This window comes from Lytechinus pictus, chromosome 2, assembly GCF_037042905.1.
Source record: "Lytechinus pictus isolate F3 Inbred chromosome 2, Lp3.0, whole genome shotgun sequence".
Taxonomy (NCBI): Eukaryota; Metazoa; Echinodermata; class Echinoidea; order Temnopleuroida; family Toxopneustidae; genus Lytechinus; species Lytechinus pictus.
The window spans coordinates 38,679,536-38,707,480 of record NC_087246.1 but is presented as its reverse complement, the minus strand read 5'-3'; the positions used below and the strand labels follow the sequence as shown (position 1 = coordinate 38,707,480).

At 36.1% G+C, this 27,945-nt stretch overlaps 1 protein-coding gene across 1 annotated transcript; it reads left to right on the top strand.

Moving 5' to 3' along the window:
- On the top strand, positions 1–21,985 carry LOC129254256 (E3 ubiquitin-protein ligase MARCHF6-like). The gene is made up of 18 exons (XM_054892712.2): positions 1–95; positions 794–867; positions 1,378–1,521; positions 1,853–1,925; positions 4,212–4,479; positions 4,689–4,890; positions 7,528–7,674; positions 8,235–8,374; positions 9,840–9,983; positions 10,954–11,088; positions 11,811–12,031; positions 12,674–12,811; positions 13,566–14,265; positions 14,864–15,118; positions 16,455–16,589; positions 17,304–17,526; positions 17,852–17,987; positions 19,167–21,985. The coding sequence occupies exons 2-18, from the start codon at positions 843–845 to the stop codon at positions 19,243–19,245; spliced, it is 3,165 nt and encodes a 1,054-aa protein (XP_054748687.2). The 5' UTR covers positions 1–95; positions 794–842; the 3' UTR covers positions 19,246–21,985.
- The last annotated feature ends 5,960 nt before the right edge of the window (positions 21,986–27,945 follow it).

The window sequence follows — 27,945 nt, the reverse complement described above, 5'->3', positions numbered from 1 at the left end:
GTATGTAGAGTATGCAGGTCAGAAGGTGGCCATGAGCGACCTCTATTTCATCCATGTATTTGCACTGGTAGTATTCGCTACATTCATCAAGATTGGTAGGTATTACATCAATATAGGCATGAGTTTTTGATGAGGTTCATGACCGTCCTCTATTATTTTCAATGATTGTCTTTTGAATAAATGGAAATTGGTATATGTTATAAAAGTCTTGTATATACATAGATCTGTTTTATTAAGATGAGTTTGAATTAAGAAAAAATATAATAGAAACAATCAGATAGGGAATGCAAAGATATATTTAAATCCAATATCTATGCATTGATATACACGATATATATCTATGCATTGATATCCTACATTGATTCCAGAGCCCTGGGCTACTGCAGATCCAAGCTAATTTATTGCTGTACAGTGTATTGTATTTTTTGTAGATTTTTTGTCAAGCTCAGGTTAGTTAACTTACTTAACTGCATAGTATATTAAATCTTTGCAATTTCTGAATGTTCTGCTTTTGATATTTAATGAATTTCCCATTATTTGATTGAAGATAAAATAGAATACCAATGACAGATGGAAGTATTCTGAAAATAACTAAAAGCTAGTAATAGTAGAAATAATTACCACTATCAGAATAATGTTTGATAGATCGATTACCTACTCCTTCGGTCAATAAATAAATTTGTGTGACTCCCTCCCTCCCCTTCTCCTCTCTATCCTTTCTGTGATTCCCATTCTCTTTTTACTGTATCTTTTCTCCTCCCTTTCTCAAATATTCTTATTTTCCCCCATTTAGTCTGGTGCAATGGCTAAAACACAGCAAGAAGGAATATTGTGAGCTATGCATGCACAAGTTCACTTTTGCCCCAAGTAAGTCCATGTACAGTGTTATTGTTTTAGTTTGAACTTATTGTTTATTTAATAAATAATGAAAGATAATTTCAATTATCAAAGTATGTAAATGTTAAGGTACACTCATATATGAAAATGTGATACAGAGCCAGAATATTAACTCTGGTCTTAAATTTTGGAGTATTTCAGGCTGAAAATGAGAGTTTTAGTTAATTGATTTAACTTAAAATTTAAAGAGCAAGCACTGAAATTTTCATCAAGATATAACTTTTAGAAATTCTTGAACTTAATAAAGTAATTTTTTTTAAATGTTTTGGTGAAACCATTATCTGCATGTTATCATGAATATGTGCAATAAGCAAGCTAATGATATATTATATCTCCACAATTATTATGTTATTATATGAAAATCTGTTAAACTATTTTTTTCCAAATTTTGTATTGTGCCTTCTGGATTTGGTGCATTTTAACTGATGTGACTTGATTAAAATTTAAAAATTCATATATATGTCTTGTTTTTCTTTGAAGTATACTCTCCTGACATGCCCCCTCGCTTGCCCCTCCGTGACATTGTATGGGGTCTTGTAAGGAACTTTGGTACAGCTGTACTCTGTTGGATCCACTATACCATGGTCATCTTTGCTTGGCTTGGCATTGTTCCTGTTACAGCAAGTATGTCAAGTTATCTTCCTTAATATTAAGCAAAGTTTCAATAAAATCTGTTAAATCATTGTATGTAATTTGATGTTTTTAATTATCTGAATATTTAATTATGTAGACAAGATTTTATTTTTATAATGTGCAATTATAATGATTATTCATTTTTTATTCATTCATCTGTATACTGGTATTCATTATTCAGTTATTTCTCAATAGACATGTGAGTATCCCATTATTCAGCGATGATTTATATTTCTAGCTTCAGATTACCTATTAGCATACCATTTCCCTACTTGTATAAGTCTTATCTACCTTTATCAGCCTTTCTTTCATTTGCCTTTAGGTCGTATATATGGCTGCCTCTTCAATACATCCCTCGCTCCCGTGTTGTCCTTGCCATTTGATATCTTCTCTTTGTAAGTATTCAATCCAGTGCATCAATGAGTACCTCTTGCTGCTAACATTATGTGCTATCAAGTTACATATCAAAGTCATTACAAGAAAATCAGTTCAATTCAGTTTATTTTTCTCAGCATAAAAACAACAATATGAATAGTACAAACATGACATATATCTTATCTACGGCTGACCCATAGTTCCCTCTGATAGAAGTAAATTACATTAAGATTTTTTGTGTAAGAATGTAAAGGCCTGTTGTATTCGACCAGGAAGATTCCATAGAAGCCTTGCGTTTGTATTGCATGTAACATAATCCATATGTGAATAGTGCACTCAAGGTTATTTACAGTGATGCAAAAAATATCAGGAGACATTCTCATTACATTGCAGATTTGCCTGGGTCACCACTATCATCACAAACTTAAACCTTTGTATCATTTATTTGATGTTATAAAGCTGATTGTCAATTTGAATAAACATGGCCCCAAAAATTGGTTACCAATGTGAATTTTCAAGAATCCCACAGTTATTACTTAAAGAAAAAGTCCACCCTAACAATCTTATTTGAATAAATAAAGGAAAATCAAACAAGCATAACACTGACAAGTTCATCAAACTTCGATATGAAATAAGAAAGTTATGATATTTTAAAAATTTGCTTGATTTCAAAATCATTGTGTACATCCTGGTCAGTATGCAAAGGGGGAACTGATGTCACTCACTTTTTCCTTTTGTATTATACTTGTAGTTTTAAACCAGGTTTGATTCCTCTTTGATCATGTGTATTAATTGTTATTTTGATACGTATTATGGTTCAATAAATACCTTCGTTATTGTCCAAACTTCAAATTGAAATATTCTATATATTAGATTTATTATGAAAAATGTTGAAGGGGCTATATAAGCCCCCCCCCCTCCTGCCCCTGGCTATATAAGGATAAGGCAAAAAACTAGTATTTTATTTTCGGGGGCTACCTTTCACAATCTCATGGCTAAATCTGCAACATTGCAGGCCCAGAGGAGCGGTGTAATTAACTCGGGATAATACCCAAAACATCTTGAATATCTATTTCATGGACAATTCATCTGCTTATATATTTGCCGTTTGTGAACAATTCTCTCAAATTTTCGGGGCCTTGATTGAATCATAATATCAATTTGTTCTGAAAAAAATCATATCCAATAATCAAAGTAGTTTTCATTTGTTTTCTCCAAAAAACTACCTCCATACGATTTCCAGGATCTCAACATATCTGTACTCCCAAATGAATATTCATGTGGTTTGTTGTGCATATCCATTTGATATGTACAGAGATGCTTGCCAAATTTCTGCTGTGCCAAAGCCCTATTTTTTGAGAAATTGTATATAAATGGGGTTGTAATACATAAACACAAGGAGTTTTGGATACCAGCGAACCCAATTACGTAATTCCTTGCACACGCTCAAAGACGCCCCGAGGTTTGCCCACATAACACAGGGCGTGTAAATTGATTATATCGCTGATTATACACACACCTGGGGGCCGTTTCATAAAGCTGTTTGTATGTTAAGAGTGACTTTAAGAACGACTGGTGGTCCTTTCTTGTGGTAAATAATATTCACCATCAATTGTTCATTGGTGATTAGTAGCTCATAAGAAAGGATCACCGGTCGTTCTTACAGTCGCTCTTAACTTACGAACAGCTTTATGAAACATCCACCTGGGGGGTGTTCCACAAAGATTTAAGTATGACTTAAGTCGCACTTAAATGCCGACGCGTACATGATATGCAACGCGTGATCTTATTGATAGATACGCATTAGTGCGCATCCTCATGACACGATCTGACCAATGCGGTCAAGCCTTTCATACTTTACGCAACTCGGTATTTAAGTGCGACTCTAAGTCATACTTAAATCTTTGTGAAGCACCCCCCAGATTGGGTAAGCAGTGAATGGGGATTTTTTATGTTCCTGGGGCCCGTTTCATAAAGTACTAAGTGGCAACTCTTGCAATTTTGCCATTATGGCAACTACCATGGAAACCTTGATTCTGATTGGCTGCTGACCCGTTACCATGGTAGTTGCCATTATGGCAAAATTACAACAGTTGCAAGTCCTTTATGAAACGGGGCCCCATGACTATTTGAGCATTTCTGGGGCCAAATCGCCCCTAAGCCCCCATCAAATTTTGATTGGGATAATGAAATCCATGCTGTATATGATTCATGTTAGTAATAACATGATTTTGTGAACAAAGAAGGCGTCTTTAGAAAGTCAAATCGTGTTTTAGAATTGACCTATTCTTGCATTGTTTCTGCAGGGAGAAGATGGCTACAGACATCCTGCAAGGTTGCTTTGTGGTTGGTTGTACACTATGTGCCCTGATCAGTTTGGTACTACTAAGAGAGCAGGTGGCCCATGGAGGAGGGCCGGAATGGCTGGAGGATCCTGGAGGAGAACATGCAGCAGCAGCAGGAGGAGGAGGAGGAGGGGTTGGAGCTGGACAAGGAGCTGTGGCTGAAGGAGTGCTAGAGAGGGCACTGAGAGGGTTTGCAAATAACCCTGGTCAAGCTGCACAGAATCAACAGGTGAGGGATCCTTCTTTTGATCCATTGATTTTAGCATCTTATATTTCTGATGAGAATGAAGTGAAGGGAAAGGTTAGACTGTATTTTCATATTAGAATTGAGGTAGTTGCTGATAAGGGGAGTTTCTTCCTGAAACATTACAGCTTCTCTATTTTATTCGGATATCTCACATGTTTTGACACCACCCTGATATATTTTGCCACTCTTAGAATAATGGTGGTGTGAGGCAGAGACAAGAAGGAGCAGCAAACCACCAAGCAAGACAGAATGTACGAGGAGCAGAGGCTGGACAAAGACCCAATGAAGGAGAACAAGGTGGAGTGATGGATGGAGAAGCAGGAGGAGGGCAGGAAGCACCAGATCAACCTGAGCAACCTGCTAATAACCAAGCAGAAGATAATGCAGGTCATGGTAAGACGTATTCATGTTTTCCACATCAATATTTATGTAATATTGGATGGCTCAGAATGGGATACCAGAAATATTCCAAGAGTTTGGGCCAATATTGCACAATCAAAGATGAGTGCAATATTGGTTCTAACGAGTTGAATTTTTCTGGTATTCCCTGAAATAAAGCCATCCAATATAGTTATTATAATCTATCACCCCTCCCCCCAAAAAAATACTGATTGAGTTAAACGTGTCACTTATCACAATACCAGTAATTTAATATGAACTCAAGTTTTGTATAGTAGCCTATGGGATATTTGTCAGATATTTGTGAGAATAGATACATTAATCCCCCTGGCATTGTTCCATACCCATCGGGTAGCCACGAGAGATATGCAGAGCTGCCAACCATTACGTTTTTGCCGTAATCATTACGTTTTTTCATTCAAATTACGGCATTATGGTTTTTCTTTTCAAATTACGTTTTTTGACAATTTTGATAACGTGTGTACATAATTGTATGTATGTGGAGTGCGTGTTGAGCCCGAGATGAGCCTGGTACTTGCGCGTGCGTAGTCGCCTGCCGGCCGGTTTTCCAACGCATTTTAATAATTTGATAGCGTGCACGTACATATACGTTAGTTGAATATGCGAGCGGCATGCATGGTACGAATCGCGATGTATAGCGACTGGTAAATACGTCTGTAAGGATGATGACGTCATCCAAGATGGCAACTTACGATGACAAACGAAATGATCGAGGATGATTATGTTTTGATCATCATTTGAAAGGAAATAACAGTAACTGCGGTCTAAGGTACGATATTTCTGAATTTTGTATATTTTATCTTAAATTTGCATTTAATTTCTTTCCTATAAAGTGATGTTTTATGTACAAAAAAACGATCCGAAAATCAGATTTCCGCCGAATGTTAGATCTAACGTTACTGCTAATACGTTGTCTTTACACACGGGCCAACACTCTTCAGGTGAGTGGAGCCAACGTTTGTTCTTGCAGCGCAGAGCGAGGAGTACGATGAATTGGGTAGGGTAATTCCCCAAATGTAGTAAGAGAAGAGTCCATTTGTAATGGAGGGGATTTGGAGGTTTGAGGGAAATTATTATTCCATTTGCAAAATTTTACAAAAATACTCATCATATATATTAAAGATTGAATCATCAAAATATATTTTTCATATACTTTAAAATTAATTGTAGTGATAAAGAAATGAAATTTTGAGGCTATTTTCTTGAATTGATTAATATCAATTCCCTTCGGATAACGGTACTGTCTGGTTAATTTTCATCAACTCGTATCACACAAATACGATGAATTCGGCTTTGAAAAGACCTGGAAAGCTCTTCATTGTCCCCTGAAGTAATAATTCTGGGTGATATTCAACATTTATTGATAGTTTCACATGATTTATACTAGAGAGATGTCCTACTGCCTTTGGAATTCATTAAAAAAGTCGGCACTTTAGCATTCAGTTTAGCAGGAATGGGAAGATTTCTTCCCCGGTTCTGGCGGCCTAGATGTCTGCTCTATAGTGCTGTCACTGCTGGGGATGATTGAGTGTGCGTGCAGTGTGATTGAGGCTGAGCTGTGCACATCGTGAAGTGATTTACGATGGGACTTTTGTGGAATGATTTCAACTTCTTAATCTTATCTATAGATCTATTTGAATTTTAGATTAGATTGATTTATGAATAATTTTTCTATATTTGTGGAATGTTACATGTACACTTCCATTTTATGACACTTTAATTTTAAAGGGTACTGTTTGGCAAAAACAATGTTACTTGGGAAGAGAAGTCTGAATTGATGTCAACTTTTTTTTTTTTTCTCTTAGTCTACAATTTGGTAGTTTTGTCAGGAAACTCAACATAAAACAATGAATTATTTTAGAAGTGGAAAGGAAGCCCCAGAAAAATGGAGCCCTAAAAATGTTCACCAGAACTGATTTTGGTGCCCCTGAAAGAATTTTTTCTCGACAGATCTTCACTTTGATAAGTGCCGGAGTAGGTTGCACTACAAAATGAAAGGCCTAGCTACTTATCATTTTTAGAAAAATTTGCCTAGGTGCCCATTTGACTAGAATAAAAGTGGCCTTCATGCCCTTTAGAATGGCCTTGATACCCCTTGAAATTTTGGGGCATTCAAGGCCACTTTGCCGGTTGCCCCAAGCTGAAAGTGCCTATTTAAAAATGGCCTTGCCCCTCTCAATTCTTAATTCAAGCCCTGCTACTGACTTAATTAAAGTTGGTAGATTATATCAAACGGCCCAAGACTAAGGGTCAAATTTGTAAAACACTCCGTTACTTAGCCCAGACTAGGCCTAGAGATTAACTTTTTTTAAATTGTTCACTGCATACATACTTTTTGCATTGGATGTTTGTCGCGTGTGGTTTTAAGGTTCGTTTTAACACATTCCTTTTTTTTTGTTGGAAATTCCTTTTTTTGGCCATAATGATTCCTTTTTTTGCTTGCACAAGGTTGGCAGCTCTGGATATGTTGATCAATTATTTTTGTATTTAGTTTGTCAATGGATTTTGTCTTGATATCCTTTAAAGAATATTGCATACAGGTATAATCTAAGATGTATTTATTCAGATGAATACACATATATCCATGATTGTGTAATTATTATCTTAAAGATGATATAAACTGGAATGCTCTTGAATGGGATCGAGCGGCTGAAGCATTGACTTGGGAGGAGCTCCTTGGATTGGATGGCTCATTAGTATTCTTAGAGCATGTATACTGGGTCACAGTGCTCAATGCACTTTTCATCTTTCTATTTGGTAAGTTACTAGCATCCATACCCCTCTCCTTTTTCTCTCTTATTTGATTTTTAGTTCACATTTTATAGTAGGATATATGGTTTTTCTGTTGTTTATTTATGATAGTGTACATTTTCTTCACTTGATACTTATCATTATTAATCACTTGTAACTTTCTGTATTATATAGATTAATCTGTAATTTTATCAGATTAATGTAATAATTTGACATGGATTTTTTGAAAAACTATATTAGACGTCATGGTTTCTTAAAATCTATTGCCCCATCTTGAAATTGGTAGTGATAAGGTTTGTTTAAATAGAAATCTCCTGACTTTTTTTTTTTTACCTCATGACACATTCCATATAAAGCCTTTCATCTGGGCCCTGTTGCATAAAACTTATTACTATAGTAACTAGTTGGTATTTTTATGGAATCCTTGATATTTGATTGGCTGTTCAGCATTGTTGCCATGGTAGTTACCATTGAACGGCAAAGTTACCGTAATAGTTACTTTTATGCGAAAGGGCCCCCGGGAGTTTCTTATGTGATATTGATATGGCATTGATTTCATGTTGTAGCATTCTGCCCATATCACATTGGAGGATTAAGCACTCTTGTACTAGGCTGGCAGGATATCATTAAGAAGACTCACTTTGAAGGCCTCATCACAACCATGCTGGGATACATCTGTCTTGCTGCTCTACTTGTACTCTTTCATGTATCCTTTAGCTACAGAAGACTGCCTTAAATAAATCATATGAAGTTTCCTCAAACAGACATGAATAGAATGCAATGCTGTCAGTTGCTATGACTTTTGCCTGATACAGTTCAGAAAGAATAAGAAATTGATAGAGCAATTTGTTATTCTTAGAGCCCAGCCTAGTTTTGTGGATGTGAATACATCGTTTAATTTTTTTGAACAGACATTCATATTCATGTCAAGCAGATGTTAGAAATGGTTCCATGGCATAATGCTCCGGTGACAACTGCTACGTTCTAAATTCCACACACTAATTGAATTATTAACTTCAACCCTGGATTTAACACTATACTCTACCTTAAACCTAACATAAAACCCTAGTGCAAACCTAATTCTAACCCTACATCTTAGACAAAATTAAGCCCGGAGCATATGTTGTGTCACCATTAGAAATAATTCCTGTGATGGTCTAAGAGATTGATATGAAATAGTTCTACCTTCAGTTATAATTGTATTTTCAATTATTGCTTTATACAATATTATTTTACTTTATAGTTAGTTTTACATTTTTCATAAACTACATGTATAAATAACTTTATTAGACGGCTATTTGCACAATTATATTATCAGGAATAAGAAATGAGAAATATCTGATGCCACAGTAACTGGTAACGCTCACATTGTTTTTTCATTGATTTTTATTGTGTAAGTATTGATATTCTAACCCTGATAAGACGGGGGGCTGATTTAGGCCCCCCCCCCCCCCCCCGACATTTTTCATGATAAATCCGCTGCACAAATTTTTTTGCGTCACTTGCTGACTTTTACTTTCAAGTCTCACGCAACTTTTGAGACCAAAATTGCGGCCTGCAGGTACGCAATTTCGAAATTATGCAACATTTTGTAAGTGCATGCAGACCAAAAATTGCTCAAATTGCTGAATTCATGTACAAATCCAATGCAAATGGTGTTTTAGCCAAAATTTATAAATGTATCATTATTTTTCCTTTAACTGATTAAAATCAATTTTATCTTGTTTATGGTCAAAATAAAGTCCCCAACAATTTCCATTGAAAAAACAATAACAAAAAATGCATAAGAAATTTAGAAAGCAATCAGATACATAAGAAAATAAATGTGATATTGAATTTTTTTTTTAATTACATTTGATCAGATTCCTGTAAAGAGTCTGTGAACCAAAAATTAGCGATTTAGGGGCATTATTTAGTTGATTAGAGGAAACTTTTTATTGTACGCATAAATTAGCATAATTAATTAGCAATGAGATTTTTCGCAGAATTTGATCTTAGAGTTTTGTAGATAATGCCATAGGTAACGCGTATGCCAATTTTCGTCATGATCGACGGCCGATTATACTTTGATATACTTTCTGATCAGTGGTATTAAAGAATAATAAAGGACTATACCTTGCATTGATACAGTTGAATTGTGTATGATGTTCCTTGACATGAATGTAACACAGAGTTGCAGCAGATTGTTGAAATTTTTCCAAGCAGGTCGTCTCTTTGGTCTATGCTATGTTGTATTGAAGGTCTTTCTACTGGTAGTCCTAGAAATAGGGGTTTTCCCCCTTATCTGTGGTTGGTGGTTAGATATCTGTTCACTGGTAAGACATGTCAAATCTTTATCATTAGAATCAAATTGAAAAAATGTTTATTGAGAATTCTACATGCTAACCTAAAGGTCAAATTGTACAGATTTATATATATATATATATATATATATATATAATAATCAAACTAAATGAAGAATAGTCAAAGAATGCTCAAATATTGGATGCTCAAATATTGGAATATTTGAGCATTCTTTGACTATTCTTCATTTAGTTTGATTATTATTTTCTTTCTGTGACGGGGGACATACTTCGTTATTTTATCGTATATATATATATATATATATATATATATATATATATATATATAAATCCTCACATATCATCGTCATTTTCATGAACCATCCTTAAAGGACTTTAGTGGACAGTAATACATTTTGAAATAAACAAGTTTCTAGACTATTTGGAAGGTTAAAAAAAAAGTGATCGAATTTTCTTTTTTATTCCACCATGGCAGTAAAATATGAAGGAAATTGAGTGTGACTGTAATCATAAGAAATTTGTTATTTTCGACAGTCACGTGCAAATAGTGAAATAGATTTATATTTTGATACTTTTTGAAAACAATTTTGGCTTCTTTGGGCACTGCATGAAAATAGTGACAATATATATTAAGAATTAAGATTATTGAAAGGCTATTATTATGATAAAAGCTGCACAAGCATGAAAAGGGATGTATGATAAAATATTATACACTTAAACTTTTCATTTTTCTTTATTGTACTGCTTTCAGATGTCTGCATTTTTTTTTATTAATTCTTCACAATATCTTTTTCTTATGGTTATGACTTCATGAAAAGAGAACATGAAAAGGCAGCCATTAAATAATTTGTTATTTTTTTTACTTTAAAAAGCTCTGGGCTACTTCTGAGGAAATTCATTCATACCTTATTCAATGCTGTCATTTCCAGCTTGTTCTTTCATGTGGTTTACATTATGATACTTCTTATCTCCCGTTTCCCAGTCCTTATTTGATGTAACCATTCAAGAAAGACTACAGGGTTTCAACTCCGCCCCTGGTACAGCGACCTTCTTGCACTGGCTTGTAGGCATGGCATATGTCTTCTACTTTGCATCTTTCATTCTGCTACTCAGAGAGGTAAGTTCAAGATGATGTCATTTCTCTATTAATGTTGTGTAGCCCAGTACCTTGTGGGTGTTTCATAAAGCTGTTCATGAAATTACGCATTAAATCACGCATTCAGGGACATGGTCTTAGCTGCTAATTCAGGTACATAGCTATATGTCATTACGCACAAAAATGATCACTAGTCATTCGTAATGTCATTCCTCACCTACGAACAGCTTTATGAAACCACCCACCTTTCAGTTTCAGTAGATCCCCTATAGAATCCTGTTGAAGTCCATTCATATTACACATAGAGCACTACCTCATCTGTTGATTTTCACTAAACTTTGACTTTTTTATTATTATCCTCATACCATATGTCTTCTAGATGCTAGACAGAATAAGAATCTCTAACCTATGAAGCAGATAACCTAGTTGAACTTTCATATAGTTGCAAGGGAGCTCTGGGGATTAAATGAAATTGTAGTTGTTCCATTTCTATTTCATTAAACTTTTTTTCTTTCATTTATATCGTTTTTAAACTTTAATAGATGTAAATCTTTATAACTTCTAAAAAGTTCATGTTTTCCAACAAATGATTTATGAATATATATATTTACAGACCATAGACCTTGGTTGCAGTTTCAGACCTGCTGAGGATTAGCCCTTTTGTGTTAAAGCAGATTTGCTACTGGATTAATGATAAAGCCTTACTTGCTCTACTAACTGAACCTCCATGTTGATCTTCTTAGGTTCTTAGACCTGGAGTTCTCTGGTTTCTAAGGAACCTCAATGATCCTGACTTTAACCCAATCCAAGAGATGATCCATCTACCGATCTACCGTCATGCCCGACGTTTCATCCTCTCCATTATCGTCTTTGGATCGGTGGTACTCCTTATGGTGTGGTTACCAATCACTATCATCAAACACCTAGTCCCATCGTTCCTCCCGTATCATATGCATTTGTCTGGGTAAGACAGTGCTTCATTTTACTTGTCACATGGTCCTAAGATACCATGGGCTTTAAATTCTGAACAAGTCTTTATGATTTCTCGATCTTTAAGCCATCAGATTTTTACTTGGTCAAAGAATCTTTTCCCAGTGGCAAAGTTTTAAAAAAATTGTTATTTATTTGTTGGGGTTGATATTTTCCTTTTGCTTTCATACCTTTCATGTTTTGACAATATTCTCATCTGTCTTGGATTTTCACCCGTTCCCTTTTCAACTGTTTCAGTCAACTTTATGTCTATTTATTCCTTGTTTACTAATGCTACCATGACTGACGTATTTATGGAGCTACAAAACTAACAATTGTGAATTTTACCACCAGCCTCAGTGAACTAGGCCTAGAACACATTCTAATCCTGACGTCAGTTTTGACATTGTTTGTGATGTGACTGAATGATCACTGGAATTCTTGATTTAGGTTTTATTCACTGGTTTTAGAAGACATTCTTCATAATATATTCTTCATTCTGCTGTTTACAGGGATTGTCATGTGCTCGGGGTAGTCTTGTGACTCAATTTTTTCTGCTCCACGTACTTTATATCCTCTTTGTACTAATTCTCCTTGTATTACTCTTGATATTGATACTGGTTCTCTTGATTTGCAGAGACACGGCTGTGACGGAATTATCCCTGGAACTTCTTCTGCTTCAGGTTGTATTGCCAGCGTTATTAGAACAAGGACACACCAGGATGTGGCTGAAGAACCTGATCAGATACTGGACAATCATGGCAGCTTATCTTCTGTAAGTCAATCATAGTACTTTGATATCCATACATGCAATTCTTAATGCAGGATAGCAATGATCCTCTAGATTTAGTTCTTATTTCCTTTACAGAGTTATCTAAAATACGACAATAATGTGACAAAGGCACTATGTATTACAAACAAAGCTATTCACACATCTCAGATATAATACTCATTTTTATTGGAGGAAAAGTTGAAAGAATTCACAACAGCATGATAGCTGACCATGTAACTAATGTCAGTATTGGATTCATACTATCATAAAATGTAATCTTGACAAGTCTGACTGTGTATTTTTGCTTGTCATTATCTTCACAAATATATGTTAACTACATTTGAGAAAATAGGCTTTGTGTAAAATATTGAATAAATCATCAGGGCCCCGCAACACAAAGCTTAGTGATGAATAGCAATTATGATGAAAACATTTCTGATTGGTTCCTGGTCAGTAGTTTGCACCAAATGTGTGTGTAAACTTGATCTTGATTGGTCATATCATCTAGCGATTGATAGCTAATCTTTGTGTTACGGAGCCCAGATCAGCAATCCTGTAGTCTAACAATTCCATGTTTGTCAAAAGTGTATACAGTGTCTCCAGATGTACAGTATGAATATACACTTGTACAGATACAAGAATCTTACATTTTCTTTGTATTGAATTTATTTGACAGAATATTGGTAAACTTGTATATGGTCGAACCTATTGTATGCATACTGATACCATTTCAAGTATAACACTCTTTCTTTTAAAGGGACTTGCGGTCATACTTATTAGGAGATGTACCCGTCGCTGGAGAGGCCGGTGAAGATGGAGAAAGAGCAGATGAAGAAGAAGTAGAAGATAACACTGAACAGGAAGATGTGCCAGCTCAAGATATAGAGGATGATGATAATGGTGATGAAGACGTAGAAAATGATACAGATCATCAAAGGAGGACTACTCAAGAAATAGATGAAAATTGTGAATCGTTAGATGGTGAGAGGAATGACTCTTTGCAACCTGTTGAACAACTTGCCACATTGATGGAAAACTTAAACCATAGAAAGAGGGTTTTAACGCCTGACGATAGCGGACCGGAGGCCAGAGTGAACAAACCTTTTGAGGCGTTGGAAGGCCCGTCTGGAAGTGATTTTGAGGCAAGAAACAGTCTCCCGTATCTCCAGCTGAGACGTGAACATCAAGACAGTGACGTGGAGATGAGGGAAGAGGAAAGGGAAGGAGAAACCATGGCAACAGATCAAGAGAATGATGATGATGCAGTGGAAGAGGGAGATGAAGAAGAGGAGGAAGAGGTTGAAGAAGAAGGTGTTGATGAAGTAGTTCATGTGATGGATCAGGAGGAAGTGGTAGACTTTGGAGCAGGACTGCATGCGGCGCATCATGCTATGCTTAATAACAGACAACCAACACACTTTGAGCCCTATAATAGACCAAACATCTTCCATTTCAGGGTGAGTATTCAGCACAGATGCCAGTCTTCATGACTTTGCCAAATTTCAGACTCGAACGACGTCCGGTTTCAGGCTTTTTCAGGCTTTTTCAAGCTTTGTATTATAAAGCACATATTGGGGCTTTAATGTAATGTGTTCTGGCTCCTTTTGAAGCCCAGTGAGTAAAACTGACTGGAATCCCTGATTCATTCATCACTTCATCTTATCTGTTGTCCTCCATTGCATAGGTGATATCTGCCAAAAATGTACCAATTGACTAAATGAGTTTGTCATTTCACCAGTACCTTTGTTTCTGTGTATGTACATGTGTTTTGTATTAACTCTTGATAATCAGAATCAGTGTGTATCATATGGAACTACATTGTATTTTTCAAACATCATGATAAACGATAATAGATCTCTAGCAGGTAAATAGCATGATATAGTAGTTAGAAGTAGAACACACGTCCCAGATATGCAGTAACTTGAATTGAATGAACATATGCCTAGAATTACACAGGCAAGGGCCTTTGGAAAAATGTGTATTACACTATAATCTTTTTGTGTGTTTTCAATGGGTTAGTAGTGTTTGATTAAATATCCCTTCTATTATCTACAGGTCATTCTATTAGTAGTCCTTCTGTGCCTGACACTTCTGCTATCTAGCCTTGTATGCATGACCGTACCAGTATTTATTGGTCGTCATGTGATGGGTCTATGGATGGGTCAGGGTGCTGTGGTACATGAGCTCTATACTGGTGCTTGTGGGCTTTATATCTGTTGGCTGGTACTAAGACTAGGTTCTGTCATGATGACATGGGTACCCCAGGGAGTGGAGCTATTTCTGGTGAAAGTCCAAGAATATGCAATGCTGGTAAGTAAAGAGAAAGAAGTCTATTCTTCTATCTGCTTAAGCATTTACTTTTAAAAAAGAGAAGAAAAAAAATAGGCGAGGGTTAAGGCAATTAGCTCATGAACATTTTGAAATAGCCACTGTAAATGATAAAAGTCAAATAATATTTCTGCCCATGGGTCATGGAGCATTGAAATCTTTGAACACATTAGCCCGTCTTCTGAACTCTAGTCGGTCTGTGGTTTAAATATGGATAGCCAATTGTAACACAATCCTTAACTGTACAGGTTCAATTTCTCAGTTCATTTGACACTCTAATCTTTCAAAACTGTCTGGAAATTACTACTGAAATAATTTCATTCCCCTTTAAAGCATGAGGAAAGAGCAAGGAAAACATGAGATGAGGAACATACATTTTAACAAATTGTTAAATAATTTTGGCTTCCTATAATTTTAGCACTGAGTTAGACCATGGTCTAAGTTAAATTGGACTTTCAGAATAAGGGTCCCTAGATGGACGTCTAAGCAGCTGGATTGACGCACGCTATACAATGTGTTGCAATCCGAATTAAAAAGAAATTGTGATAACATTTGATATGAACATTCCAACCAATAAAACTCAGTAATCAGAGTTCAGAATAGGGTAGGACTACTGAAATCAAAATCCAGTCTAGTTTCAGCCTCCATGTAAGAATAAAAGCAACTTCAATTCCAAATTGTAATGTCGTCATCATCGGCTGCGACTTGTAGCCAATTTGGAATTTTACTCTGACCACAGAGCTTGCCACAAAGCAAAATTATGCTTGTATTACTCCTAACATCATGCCAAACTTCAAATAACACAATTTGACTTCTTGGAACTTTCACATTTCATGCTAAATGCTCTTTATTTAAAAATTGCTAAGTGTGCGCTGGGCCTTGACACTGCCTGACAGTGATCTCCACCGATAATTTTGCTTGTAACCAGATCAGATTTCATTGGATGATCAGTAAATATCTTCGACAAATCACTTCTTGAAACATTCTTGTGTCCTTCTCATTTCCATTTGCAACTTTCTATAAACAATGTTCTGAGGTAACTCGTGAGGTATAAATAGATAACTGTGAAATCTATTCTTTTTAAAAGTATTGTTTATTCACTATTCTTGTTAACTTTTCACTTATAGAACTTTTCTAATTCTCATAGTATTTCCATTTTGTTTGCTATGTCCTCCCTTTCTCACTCGTCATGAGTACTTTATTAAAGCATTTTCAGTGGCCCCCCCCCCCCTGAAGAAAATGAAATTGAAAGAAACAAAGAATATGTGTATCCTCCAAATAAATCAGATTGTCTTTTTCTTTGATTTAATTTTTGTAGGGTTGGAAGTCTGTTGTAGTTGCTAGTATGTTGCTTGGTGTGGTTCCACTGTTCTTGGGTGTTTTGTTTGAGTTAGTTGTCGTCATCCCTCAGAGAGTTCAGATGGATCAAACACCGGTATTCTTCTTGAGACAGGTAGGAAATCAACTCTGTTAAAGCATGCAATCAGTTCAAATATTAAAATCAGTAATCTCTAGTTTCTTAATCTAGTTTCTTAATCTGTGAAGTATTATTACATTTTGTCAGATCAAGTTTTGTGTTGTATTGATTTTAATTTGTTGAGTGAATGTAGTACCAAAAGCTCTTTAAGGAAACTTGTGATAAATACTGAACATGGCATATTCTGTTTTACTCCTTCCTTAAAAATATGCAACAAATGTTGACGGTACACATAACACCTGTTGGTTTTTATTTTGTAAAATCACCTGTTAACCAGCATGCAAACAAAAATTGTGGCATAATACAAATACAGTTTTCATTTATGATTTCTGTAACAATTTATATGAAGTGAAAGAGAGGGAATACCAGCACATCAGCCTTGAGCACTGTTATCATGGAAAAGTGTTTGAGGACAAGTTCATCACCACATTAAAATTGTGATATTTGCTGTTAAATCGTATCTTAACAATGTAAAATCCTAATGATGGATGTTTTGGTTTTATGAATAATACTAGTATTACCATTATAATCATCGTGATCATCAACATCATTATCATCAGCATCACCACCACTACCACCATCATCACCATTATTATCTCACTCATCATTATCACCTCTATCATCACAACTATAGATATTAGCATCATTAACATTATCACTATAAACCTGTTTGATTATTTTGTGATGTAGGATTGGGCATTAGGTGTCCTTCAAGCCAAGATCTTATGTGCCCTGACCATGATGGGACCTAGCTGGTGGCTTAAAGATGTCTTAGAACAGGTCTATCAGGATGGTCTAAGGCAACTCAATCTGACCTTCATCACACGTCGTCTAGCTTTGCCAGTCACAGTCTGCCTTCTAGTGGCCCTCACTGCTCCATACTCTTTTGCTGTTGGCATTTTTCCTCTCTTCGGTGAGTAGGCCTATAAACCAGTTACAGTTAACTCTGCATTATTTTGCCCTTCCTTAAAACTAGAATAATAGCCTATTTTCAAAACATTTTCTCAAACCAAAATATTCTAATGTTTTGTTTATTTCTTCTAAGTCAAAAAGATATCTGTGTTCCCGAGATATTCAACTTAGGCAGAGTTACCTTTGTGTGCAAAGAGATGGATCATTGCAATCCATGTAATAAATTGTAAAAAGAAAATGTGTTCTGTGATCACTTTAAACATATCTGTATATTAAAATGATCTTTTTGTTATTTTTTCCTGTCCATTTTATGATCATTTATCCAGGATTTAGTGAAGAGATCAATCATCAGATGGCTAGGCGTATCTATCCCCTCATTGTCTCTGTGGTTGTTGGATCGTCTCTGGTTGTATTCCAGGCCAAGCAATTCAAGAAACTCTATGAACACATAAAGAATGATAAGTAAGTCATACTCATCCCTACTAGATTCAGATATTCAAAGTCAGTAGCATAGCTTATAAGACAACTTCTCTCATTTTGTGCTTAAATAGCAGGTTTGCCCAACAACAAATTCATATGAATAAGCAGAAAACATTTGTGCGCCAAGTGCTTTTGCATAATATTGTGAATAATAACCAAAATGCCTACATCACAAATTTAAGAATGTGCATTATTTGTTTTATAAAAACGGTCAGCAGAATGGATCTGTAGTGGAAAGTTTGTTCAAACCCCTCCAAATTTTCTAGGATAGCACAGACAAGTGGCCATTTTTACTTTCTATTTTGACATCATATGTGTATCTAGTATCTATAAGGGCATCCTTGCCATAGCTTTTTCTTTAAAAGAACGCATATTTCAGATGGCGCCTCAGTTTTTACTCACTATGGGGAAAGTGATACACCCCAAATGCGAGCAAGGATGCGTAAGAACAAGCAACAGCCAGTGGCTTATGCAGACATTAACACAGCATTTTTAGGGCAACGTGCAGCTGTAAAAATGTTACACATTCAGCCTCCCATTTGTTAGCCTACAACAACTAAAAAAATGAAATGAAAATCCATATTTATTGTTAGAAATATCAATAATGCAAAATTGATCATGGGCCTGGCAGGCACTGTGCTGTGCCAGGTCGATGTTGTTCTATCCCTTAAATCGTTGAACGCCAAGCAGGGTAGCAGCAACTCGCGTCTTATTGGTCTGACTCGGCCAGGGCTTGAACTCCCGACCTCCCAGTAGTGAGACATACACACTACCAACTGAGCCAACACAACGGTTAGAAGGCATTGTACAAAACATGTTCAAGGCTTTCATGCTTCAAAAAAATATGCATTAATTTTCTTGTGGAGCGATGTGGCCCAGTAGATTATTCTCTTAACTTTGAAACTGAGTGTCGTGGGTTCAAATGCCAACTACGATATATACATTCCTTCCGCAAGAACTTGATCCACATTGTGTTGCACTCAACTCAAGTGATGTAAATGCATACCAGGCAGGAATTTATTCCTTGAATTCCTTGCACTGTGAAAGGATTGCAAGACTAAAGCTAGGGTAATAATATCCAAGCCCCTTTGGTACATGATACGTGCTATACAAGAACTGAACACTGTCATTATCATTACTATTTCTTTATCATTTTGATAGATACCTTGTTGGACAGCAGTTGGTGAATTACGAGCCCAAGTCTGTCCGGGACAATGCTACTCAGACAGCAGAAAGCTGAACATGTATGAGAGATTCCTTGATACAACTGCTTATACATCGGATCTCCGAGTCATGTAGTAGATGGCTATGAAATGTATTTACATGATTGTTCATTCAACGGATACATGAGCATTGTATGTTATGAGACTCCTATTTTTACTACAGGGACAGTCGTAATCTCATGGATTTCTTGATAGAATGGACTTCGAAATTTTACTATACAGCAAATAATAATAATACAATTTGCAAATTGGATTTTGCAAAAGCTTATACCAACAATGAAATCAGTATTGAATTTTATTAGAACCGAATGAAAATTATAAGGATGGTAGTTTTGCTTGACTTTGCATTTGCTATTTTTGCACGATGCTTTGTACCGTCTATGTATTATTTCATTTATTTCTTCAATGTAACACAGGGTTGTTTTATCTACATTTTATTGTGGATTTGCAGTTGTACATGGTGTATGAAGTGCATGATAAGTTTCACTGTGCAGTCTGTCTATTTCTAAAGTGATCCTACTTGTAGGAGCTCCATCAACCTGTTGACAGATTTCATTGAAGACCCGTTGAGAGAATACACTGGAGATTGTTTGCATGTGGAAAAAACCCACAATGAACAACAACATCATTGTTATTGTTAGCACATATTCTGGTCATTCAGTTGTTGACTTTAATACTTGTATAAAGCATAATCATAAAAGCAAGTATTAAAATTAGTAGGGGAGACCGGGGTTAGTTGGAACATTTTTGACGAAAATGGCTGTAAAATCCAAAAAGATTTTATTCGAGATACAATCAATATATCAGCTTGAAGTATATATCTATGGGCTTCAAATATACCCCATAAAATTTTTAACTCTATCATGGTTACTGAAAAAATCCACCTTGAACAAGACCATCGCGAACGTTCCAACTTACCCCAATGCGGGGTAAGTTGGAACATGGTATGGGGTAAGTTGGAACACTGCATGGTCAATTAAGAATTATACTAAAACTACTCAAAACTGTAATATTACATGGTTTTAGCCTATTTGCTTTATTTTTTCAAGTTCAAAATATTTAAAGTGGATTTGTTGAACTTTATGTTTTCTATTATACAGCCACTCACGCAAGCAGACTGTGTAATAGAATTCTGCATATTTGGGTGCATTTGATTTTACATGCAATTAAGTGTTCTATCAGCAATTTCATGTACTTCTGCATCAAATTTACATGACAAAAATTAAAAATCGAAAAAGCGCACACAGGCATCGCAAATTTGGTCTCAAATGATGCGCAAGACTTGAAAGTAAAAATTCAGCGAGCAGTGTAGTCAAAAAAATTTGTGCGACGGCCTAGTGACGAAATTTCACGAGGGGGGCTCAAATTGACCCCCCCCAGTTTGATAATGGTTAATATTGCATTAGGGGCCTACAATAGGCCTTAAATGCACACTCAGACCTAACTGATAAACAAAACAAGCATGGTATACAACACATGTTCAGAAGAGTGTGAAATACTGTATATATTTTTTTCTCATATCCAATGTTTTCATTCTTAATTATGTTTGGGGTAAGTTGGAACATGTTCCAACTAGCCCCTTCAATTTTGTTCCAACTAACCCCGGAGGCCCATTTGACGTTTATAAGCTTACAGCACAAAAAAGGGACTTCACCATGGCATATTAATAACCTCATTTTGTAGCTTGGTACAAGTGTCTATTATACCCCAAACTGGCCAACTTGATCTATAAACTTCTCTGAGATAATAAAACATTTTTGAAAGAGAAAAAAATTACTCAGAAGGTCAAAAAACAAAAAATCCTTTCTAACTTCACCAGGCTTGTTGCACATGTGTTGTCTGTAATATGGTGGATGGCTGTTGATAATGACAATAAATTGAGGGCAGAATTGCAGAAATTTATTTAAAGACGTTAAAGAAAATTACAATGTTTCAACTTACCCCGCGTTCCAACTAACCCCGGTCTCCCCTATTTCTAATTTCAATTTTCTTGCACTTGTGGGTTAGCATATTATTATATTTCTTAATATAAAATCCAGTACAATATTTATAAAAGCATAAGACTAACTGTACCAAAGAAAGTTCTGAAGTGTTTGAAAATGTCAAAAATTTCTTTGATTTTCATAGCACATATCATGTACTTTTTAGCCTTTCCGTCTATAATCCAAGTAGTTATAACTTGAATATTGTGAATGTATCATATTATATGCCAATTATTCTTCATTGATGTGTCAGCACTTTGCAGCCTGCTCACACAAACATACACAAAATAGCATTGACTAAATATGTAATAATATGCTGTAAAGCGCTTTGAGCCATTCTGGGAAAAGCGCTATATAAAAATTGGCTATTATTGTTATTATTATTAGACAACGGTTCAAATTTGGTTGATATATAAATGGCAGTTTGAATTTGTTTTGGAATAATTCATGTTAGATTTTTACTGTATATGTTGTATTAGTTTACTGCTACTCAAGTGTGTCAAATACAATATGAATATGTTTACATGTACAGTATTTCATTAAAAGGGTTACTAACTATTTATAATTCATATGAAAACAAATGATGCAGAAATCCTGTAAAACAGTATGTTTATTTTCTTAGAACATGAAGGCAAATATAGTTTGATGGTATATGTGCTGGTACTCTTGATTAAGATTTTGTTGAATATACAGAATAACATACTTATATGCTTTGTTAGTGACAATACTCAAAACCATTTTTATTGAAAATACTGGTTGTTGAGCATGTATAGAGGTATGATGTGGAAGAGGTTCATCGTGGTGAAGGATTGAGTAGAAGAAATTAACCAGTTGTCTCACGATGTAGCAAACGTAGTGTGAAAGCGACGTTTCGTCTGCAAGCTGCTAGACTTCGTCAGGCAATGAGCAAAGACGCTGCTGCGCACGGGTTATATAGCGTCGGGAGCTATTGTCTGGCTCCACTCGGGCGTGAGCCGCGCTGTGATTGGCCGAAGCTGCTGGCCAATCAGGGTCCGCGCTGGTGCTTGTTGCCCGCTGGAGCGTGCACCGTGCGCTGTGATTGGCCGATGCGGCCGGCCAATCAGCATCTGCGCTGGTGTCAGGCACCTGCTGGTGCGGGCGCCGTGCGCTCTGAACGGTGGATGCAGTATGCCGTCGGATGGCCGGTAACCATGCATCAGGGATCTCAATGCCGCTGTCCCTATTGATATTGCTCGGGTGCAAACGGATCTGAATCGCTTCCTTAACGCGCCGCGTATACCAATGCTTATCATGTATAGAGGTATTGGGGATATCACTTTGATATACATATGCAGAGCTGTCAATTGGTTGGATTTCATCCTATTTATTAGGATTTTCAAGGGGAAAGTGACACTAAATAGGATTTCCCCTTTATTTAGGATTTATTTGTTTGTTTGTTTGTTTTATTTTATTTCTGCGTTCACAATACATTATCAAAAATTATTTACATTGTTTGCAATATATAAAACAATCCATAATGTTAACAACATAAACATAATAATTAGAAGGAAAAATATGGTTGGGGTATATACTTCACATTTGGATGATAATAAAAAGCAGCATAAACAAATGAACGCAGGAGACCACCATCGTCAGCGGTTAAGCTTGTAGTTGATGGCGGCCTTATTAAACTTGTAAGAATGATATTTTGGGGAATGTTTTTAAAATTTTAAAGAAAAATAGGATTTTAGGCTCGTAAATTGGCTTTATTTACAATTAAAGTTGGCAGCTCTGAATAAGTTAATAATCGTCCAAGATATTTTATAGTTAAGATGTTGTGAAAGAATCCACTAGATCATACGTTGCTTGTTCACATGTATAGAGAGAATACCCAAAGTAATTTGTATGATTTAAATCTAAACTATTATTGCTCCAGATCTTGGCTGCAAAATTCATTATTCACTATTAATCGTAACAATGAATCCTTAGAAATCAGTAATATCTTTTTCATATGAATATGATAGTTAATGCCCCAAAAAGCTTGCATGATTTATATTAGACTTTTCTTATGCATGAATGTAGATAACATCTCACTCTTTTCTGCTATATCTGTTCATGTAATGAAATAAGCTGCTTACACAAAGTTTAATGTTTAATCATTTGTTGTGCACATACTGTTCATTTGCAAGGAAAAAAATGCAAAAAAAAAAATAGTTGCTGTATTTGCAAGTTGAGACTAATACAGTAAAATGGGTTCTTCTAACATAATGGCCATCATTTAGATGTATTATCATTGATTTGTTGAACCTCCTACATGGGCTTTTAAAATCTTTTGGATAAAATATCATTTAGATGATAAATGGCAGTTGGAATTTGTTTCATCATGTTTCAAGCTCAATCCGTTGTATACGTCACATAAGTGCTTGAATCATTTTTACAGAGAATATTGCATCGTTGATGACAATACAAGTTATTGATATTTAAAAAAATGAATGTTATTTTGAATTATATTTCACATACCTGGTACTGAGGTTTGCTGTCCAGTTGGTAAAGAGAAATTATGTGATTGAATTAGAAATATACCTGATTATTTCTATTGGAGTGATGAGCACATGATTTGGCAGATGCTGGCACTGTAGTAGACTTGATATTATTACTATTGTAGTTTGGTTCATCACTCACTGGATGGTATTTTCTTATATCTGTAGCTATTGTCAATATTTGGAATATATGAAAGGTTTTTGCACAATGAACTTTTTTCAGGTAAATTTGTGTGCATTAGCAAGAAAAAAAGAAAATGCATACATGTGCACTTACATTGATAGAAAATCCACATGTACACACCAGGAATGGGTTAAAATTGGCCTCTTTAGATATCTTTGTGTAGTTGATTTTAATATATCTTCTTCTCTAATAGAATTGTTTTTGTTGAAGCCATTCAGTTTTGCAAAGCCACCTTATTTTATCACATATACTTGAGCTCAACTTAATTCTAATACTGCCATAAATTTGTATTTGAAACTCTTGTGTACAATGTATTTTTGTTCTATATTGGATAAACTTTCAAATAAGAGTACCCACACATATGATTTTTTAATGTAACATGCGAATGATACATGACTTACATGTGATTTTAAAGATTGACTTGTAATTCCCTTGTCTTGTACAAATGATGTGTTACAATCAAACAATCAAAAACCAGTATTTCAAATTTGCCATGGAAAATGCTGATCAGAAGTACTCAAAATGGCAATATTCAAATGTGAAAAAAGCAATGTATTCTTTGGCATCTTATGAAGAGTCAGAGCCAAGTCTCTCATGCAGAAATGCAGCAAGCGTCTTTTCGTCACTGATCCTCACATTCAACATGGACAAAACAATAGAGGAATGCTAGAAAGAGTTCTGAGGATCATCCATTTAAAGATGTTTGTACTATTTCTGTGTGAAAGACACACTGACCTTTGGTAAGATGCCTTATTTGAAAAAACTGAACCAGTTCAAGAACAAGGTAGTACAAAGTTCTTTTGGGTTAAACCTGCTTCAAATGTGGTACATTTGATATAGTGATTGTCATTAGGTCCATCATTTTCATGCCAACTGCCATCATATGTAGCTAGAGGCAATTTTTTTTTTTTTTTTTTTTGGGGGGGGGGGGAAAGGGTGGTGGGTTGTCTGTCCATTTTTCTATATTTATACATCCATCATGTACATTGAAATCAGGATCAACTTCAAACTTAGGTCATGTTGCATATATAGGAGTGTTGAGCCGATTAGTCTTTGGGGTAACCAAGGTCAGAGGTTATATATCTGAAGATATCCTGTTCGTTTGATAATGAACCATTTGTGGTTATCTACTTTACTTGGCTCATATACAGTGACAATAACCTGATTGGATTTGATGTTCTCAAGGTCAAAGGTCACACATTATCACTGGAAATGTCTTGTACAAGCAAAGAACTATGACGGCTCATCTGCAAACTTGTCGGTGCGGAAGTGATCTGAGTAGATTTATGAGCAAAGGTCAAAAGTGGGAGTGGTCACTGTATACATGAAAATGACTTTTTCTTGTGATAAAGAAAAAATTGCTTGACAGATCAACTTCAAATTTGGCTAATGTAATGCATGTGTATGGGAAAGGAAACGATCTGATCCGATTTATTGCTCATTTGTCAAAATGATTTATAGATCCAATAGATGAATTAGAATAAGACTTGGTTTATGAATTCCTATAATCTGATGATTTTTTGTTGTTGAGAAGTTTAGTGTGCAATACAATTCTGATCTGGCAGTGATAGAGTCGAAAAAAATTCTACAATCTAATTGTTTTCTTAGACTTGCCATGTTGAACAAAAATCTTTGGTTTGAAATTAACCCTTTATATCTGTTACTTAGACATAGTATGTAAAATAAGGGGAATATTGTGTATGATATGTGTTCAATGATTGATATTGGTTGAAAATTTGGAAGGACTGAAAACAAATTGTATATGAGAAAAATAAAAATTTACTGAATGTCAACTACACTATCTCCCTGTCTCTCTGTTTGATATGTAATCATCCAATTGTACGCCTACTTGGCTTGTTTGTGAGCAAATAGGGCTGAGTTTGCAACATTTGTATCGATGTGCCATGTAAAATGTACTGTTGCATGGCTTAACAGGTGACACCACAATTCAATGCAAGGAAGGTGCAGTACGCACAGGGCCAACTTGCTGAATACTCGCTGCTGCCGCAGATATGATTTATGCTTGAATCATCGCGAGCTAGCAGCACTTGCTGCTTCTCAGAGATTTTAACAATTCTTTCCTCATGCCAATGTATTAACTTTAGGAAAAGTTTGTTTTTTACACATTTTTGCCAGTTTTCTAGGCATGTTAACAACACAAATAGCAAATATTCTTATTCGCAATATTTTATATAATATTGACTGACCTTGAGGGGAACATCAAATGTGTCGCCGGCAACAGAATCATATTGGCCCAGTCTTTAGATGAGGGGCAATATGGTTCTTTTAAGGGCAATATATTTGATGTTTCCCCGAAAGTATAGCCAGTCAATATTATTAATACCTACAGCTGTATAATGTGCAATATAAGCTATTATTAACCGTATCAGACATCTGAGCAGGGCAACTTTGAAACATTGTTGCCTGCTTAAGACTGGGATCAAATGGCCGGTCAATAAAATTCCAATTGTTTATCCACGGGCCCAATTTATTGCCCGCTCAGGAAAGTCAATGAGAAAATGCGTGGAAATGTAGCGGGCAATAAAAGGCAGCGCTAATATCCGGGTATTCTACGCGTTTTTGCACGCGTCCTTGAACCGCGCAGTGCTATACGTCATAATGGTAATCAAGTTAAGACAACGCTCGATACTGCGTCCCTAGGCCAGGGACGCGTCATTTCAATTACGTCACAATGGTAAAGTTCAGAGGCCCAGTCTGCTCAACATGATAAACTAGATTCTCATTCTAAAAATTTAAAATATCTAAATTTTAACGATTTTCGCTCTAGATGTCTGATTTGGTTAATAATAGCAATATTGACTGGCCTGGGGGCGAAAGGACATATATCGCCCTCGCTAAATTGATATCACCCTCGTCTACGACTCGGGCGATATAAATCTAGTTTGGGCGATATATGTCGTATCGCCCCGAGGCCAGTCAATATTGCTTTATTATGTAGAACAATTCATATGCCTGTTTGCTTATTACTACTTCTTAGTGAAGTACTCCTTGCCAAGCAATTGTGACGTCAATTGTTACCGCGCATCATGCATGGCGCGCACATACACTTGACCCTGGGGGGCACTAAGATTATATGTTGGTGGGGGTGTGCCTAACGAAACCCTGAAATGGTGGTCTAAGGAACTGACTACAAGGGTAAAATACGGGGTCTTGGGAACTACATATATATACCAGGCGGTGTGAAAAACAGGGTTTACAGAACGGGATCGCGGTACAGTAGTGGTACCCACTGTGCATGCAAGCTCTGTGCATGTATATGTGGGCGCTGGCAGTGCATGGAGCTACTAGTGGCTACTTACGGAGGCAGTTGTGAAGCCGTGCGAGCAGCTCTCACATGCGGTGCTCGTTGGCTGGGGAGCTAAGATGTCTCAGAACGGGTGGGGCAGCTTCTGAACGGATCTTTTGTCATTCAGAGTATCTAGAGAACTGAAAATTAGGTCTGAAAAAGGGGGTAATCAAAGCAGCACATCCCCATACCACCAATTAATGTGAGAGCCCCCCCCCCCCCCCGGGCACTTAAAGCGTAAAAATCGTGCCGAGCATTATCTTCAATGAGTTGGTTCACCAACTGGTTCCAACCAGATTTATCTGCTAAAATGCCTTGTATAATAATAATAATAATAATAGTTGGATTTATAAAGCGCTTTTTGCCAGAGGATACAAAGCGCTGCTATTATTACCCCGGCTTTAGCTCGAGCTACCATCACCGGCGCTCAGTGCATGCAAGGAATTACTCCTGCTGGGTACCCATTCACCTCGCCTGGGTTGAGTGCAGCACAGTGTGGATAAATTTCTTGCTGAAGGAAAATACGCCATGGCTACGATTCGAACACACGACCCTCTGTTTCAAAGGCGAGAGTCAGAACCACTAGACCACGACGCACCCACGCGAGTATAAGTAATAATATATCTTGTACCACTCATTCCTATTCACTATTTGTATACTGTCAGTCAAGTCCATAATGATACTCTTAAAGATAAATACCAGTTGTGGTAGTGACGTCAAATTAGTTCGAACAGAATCCAATA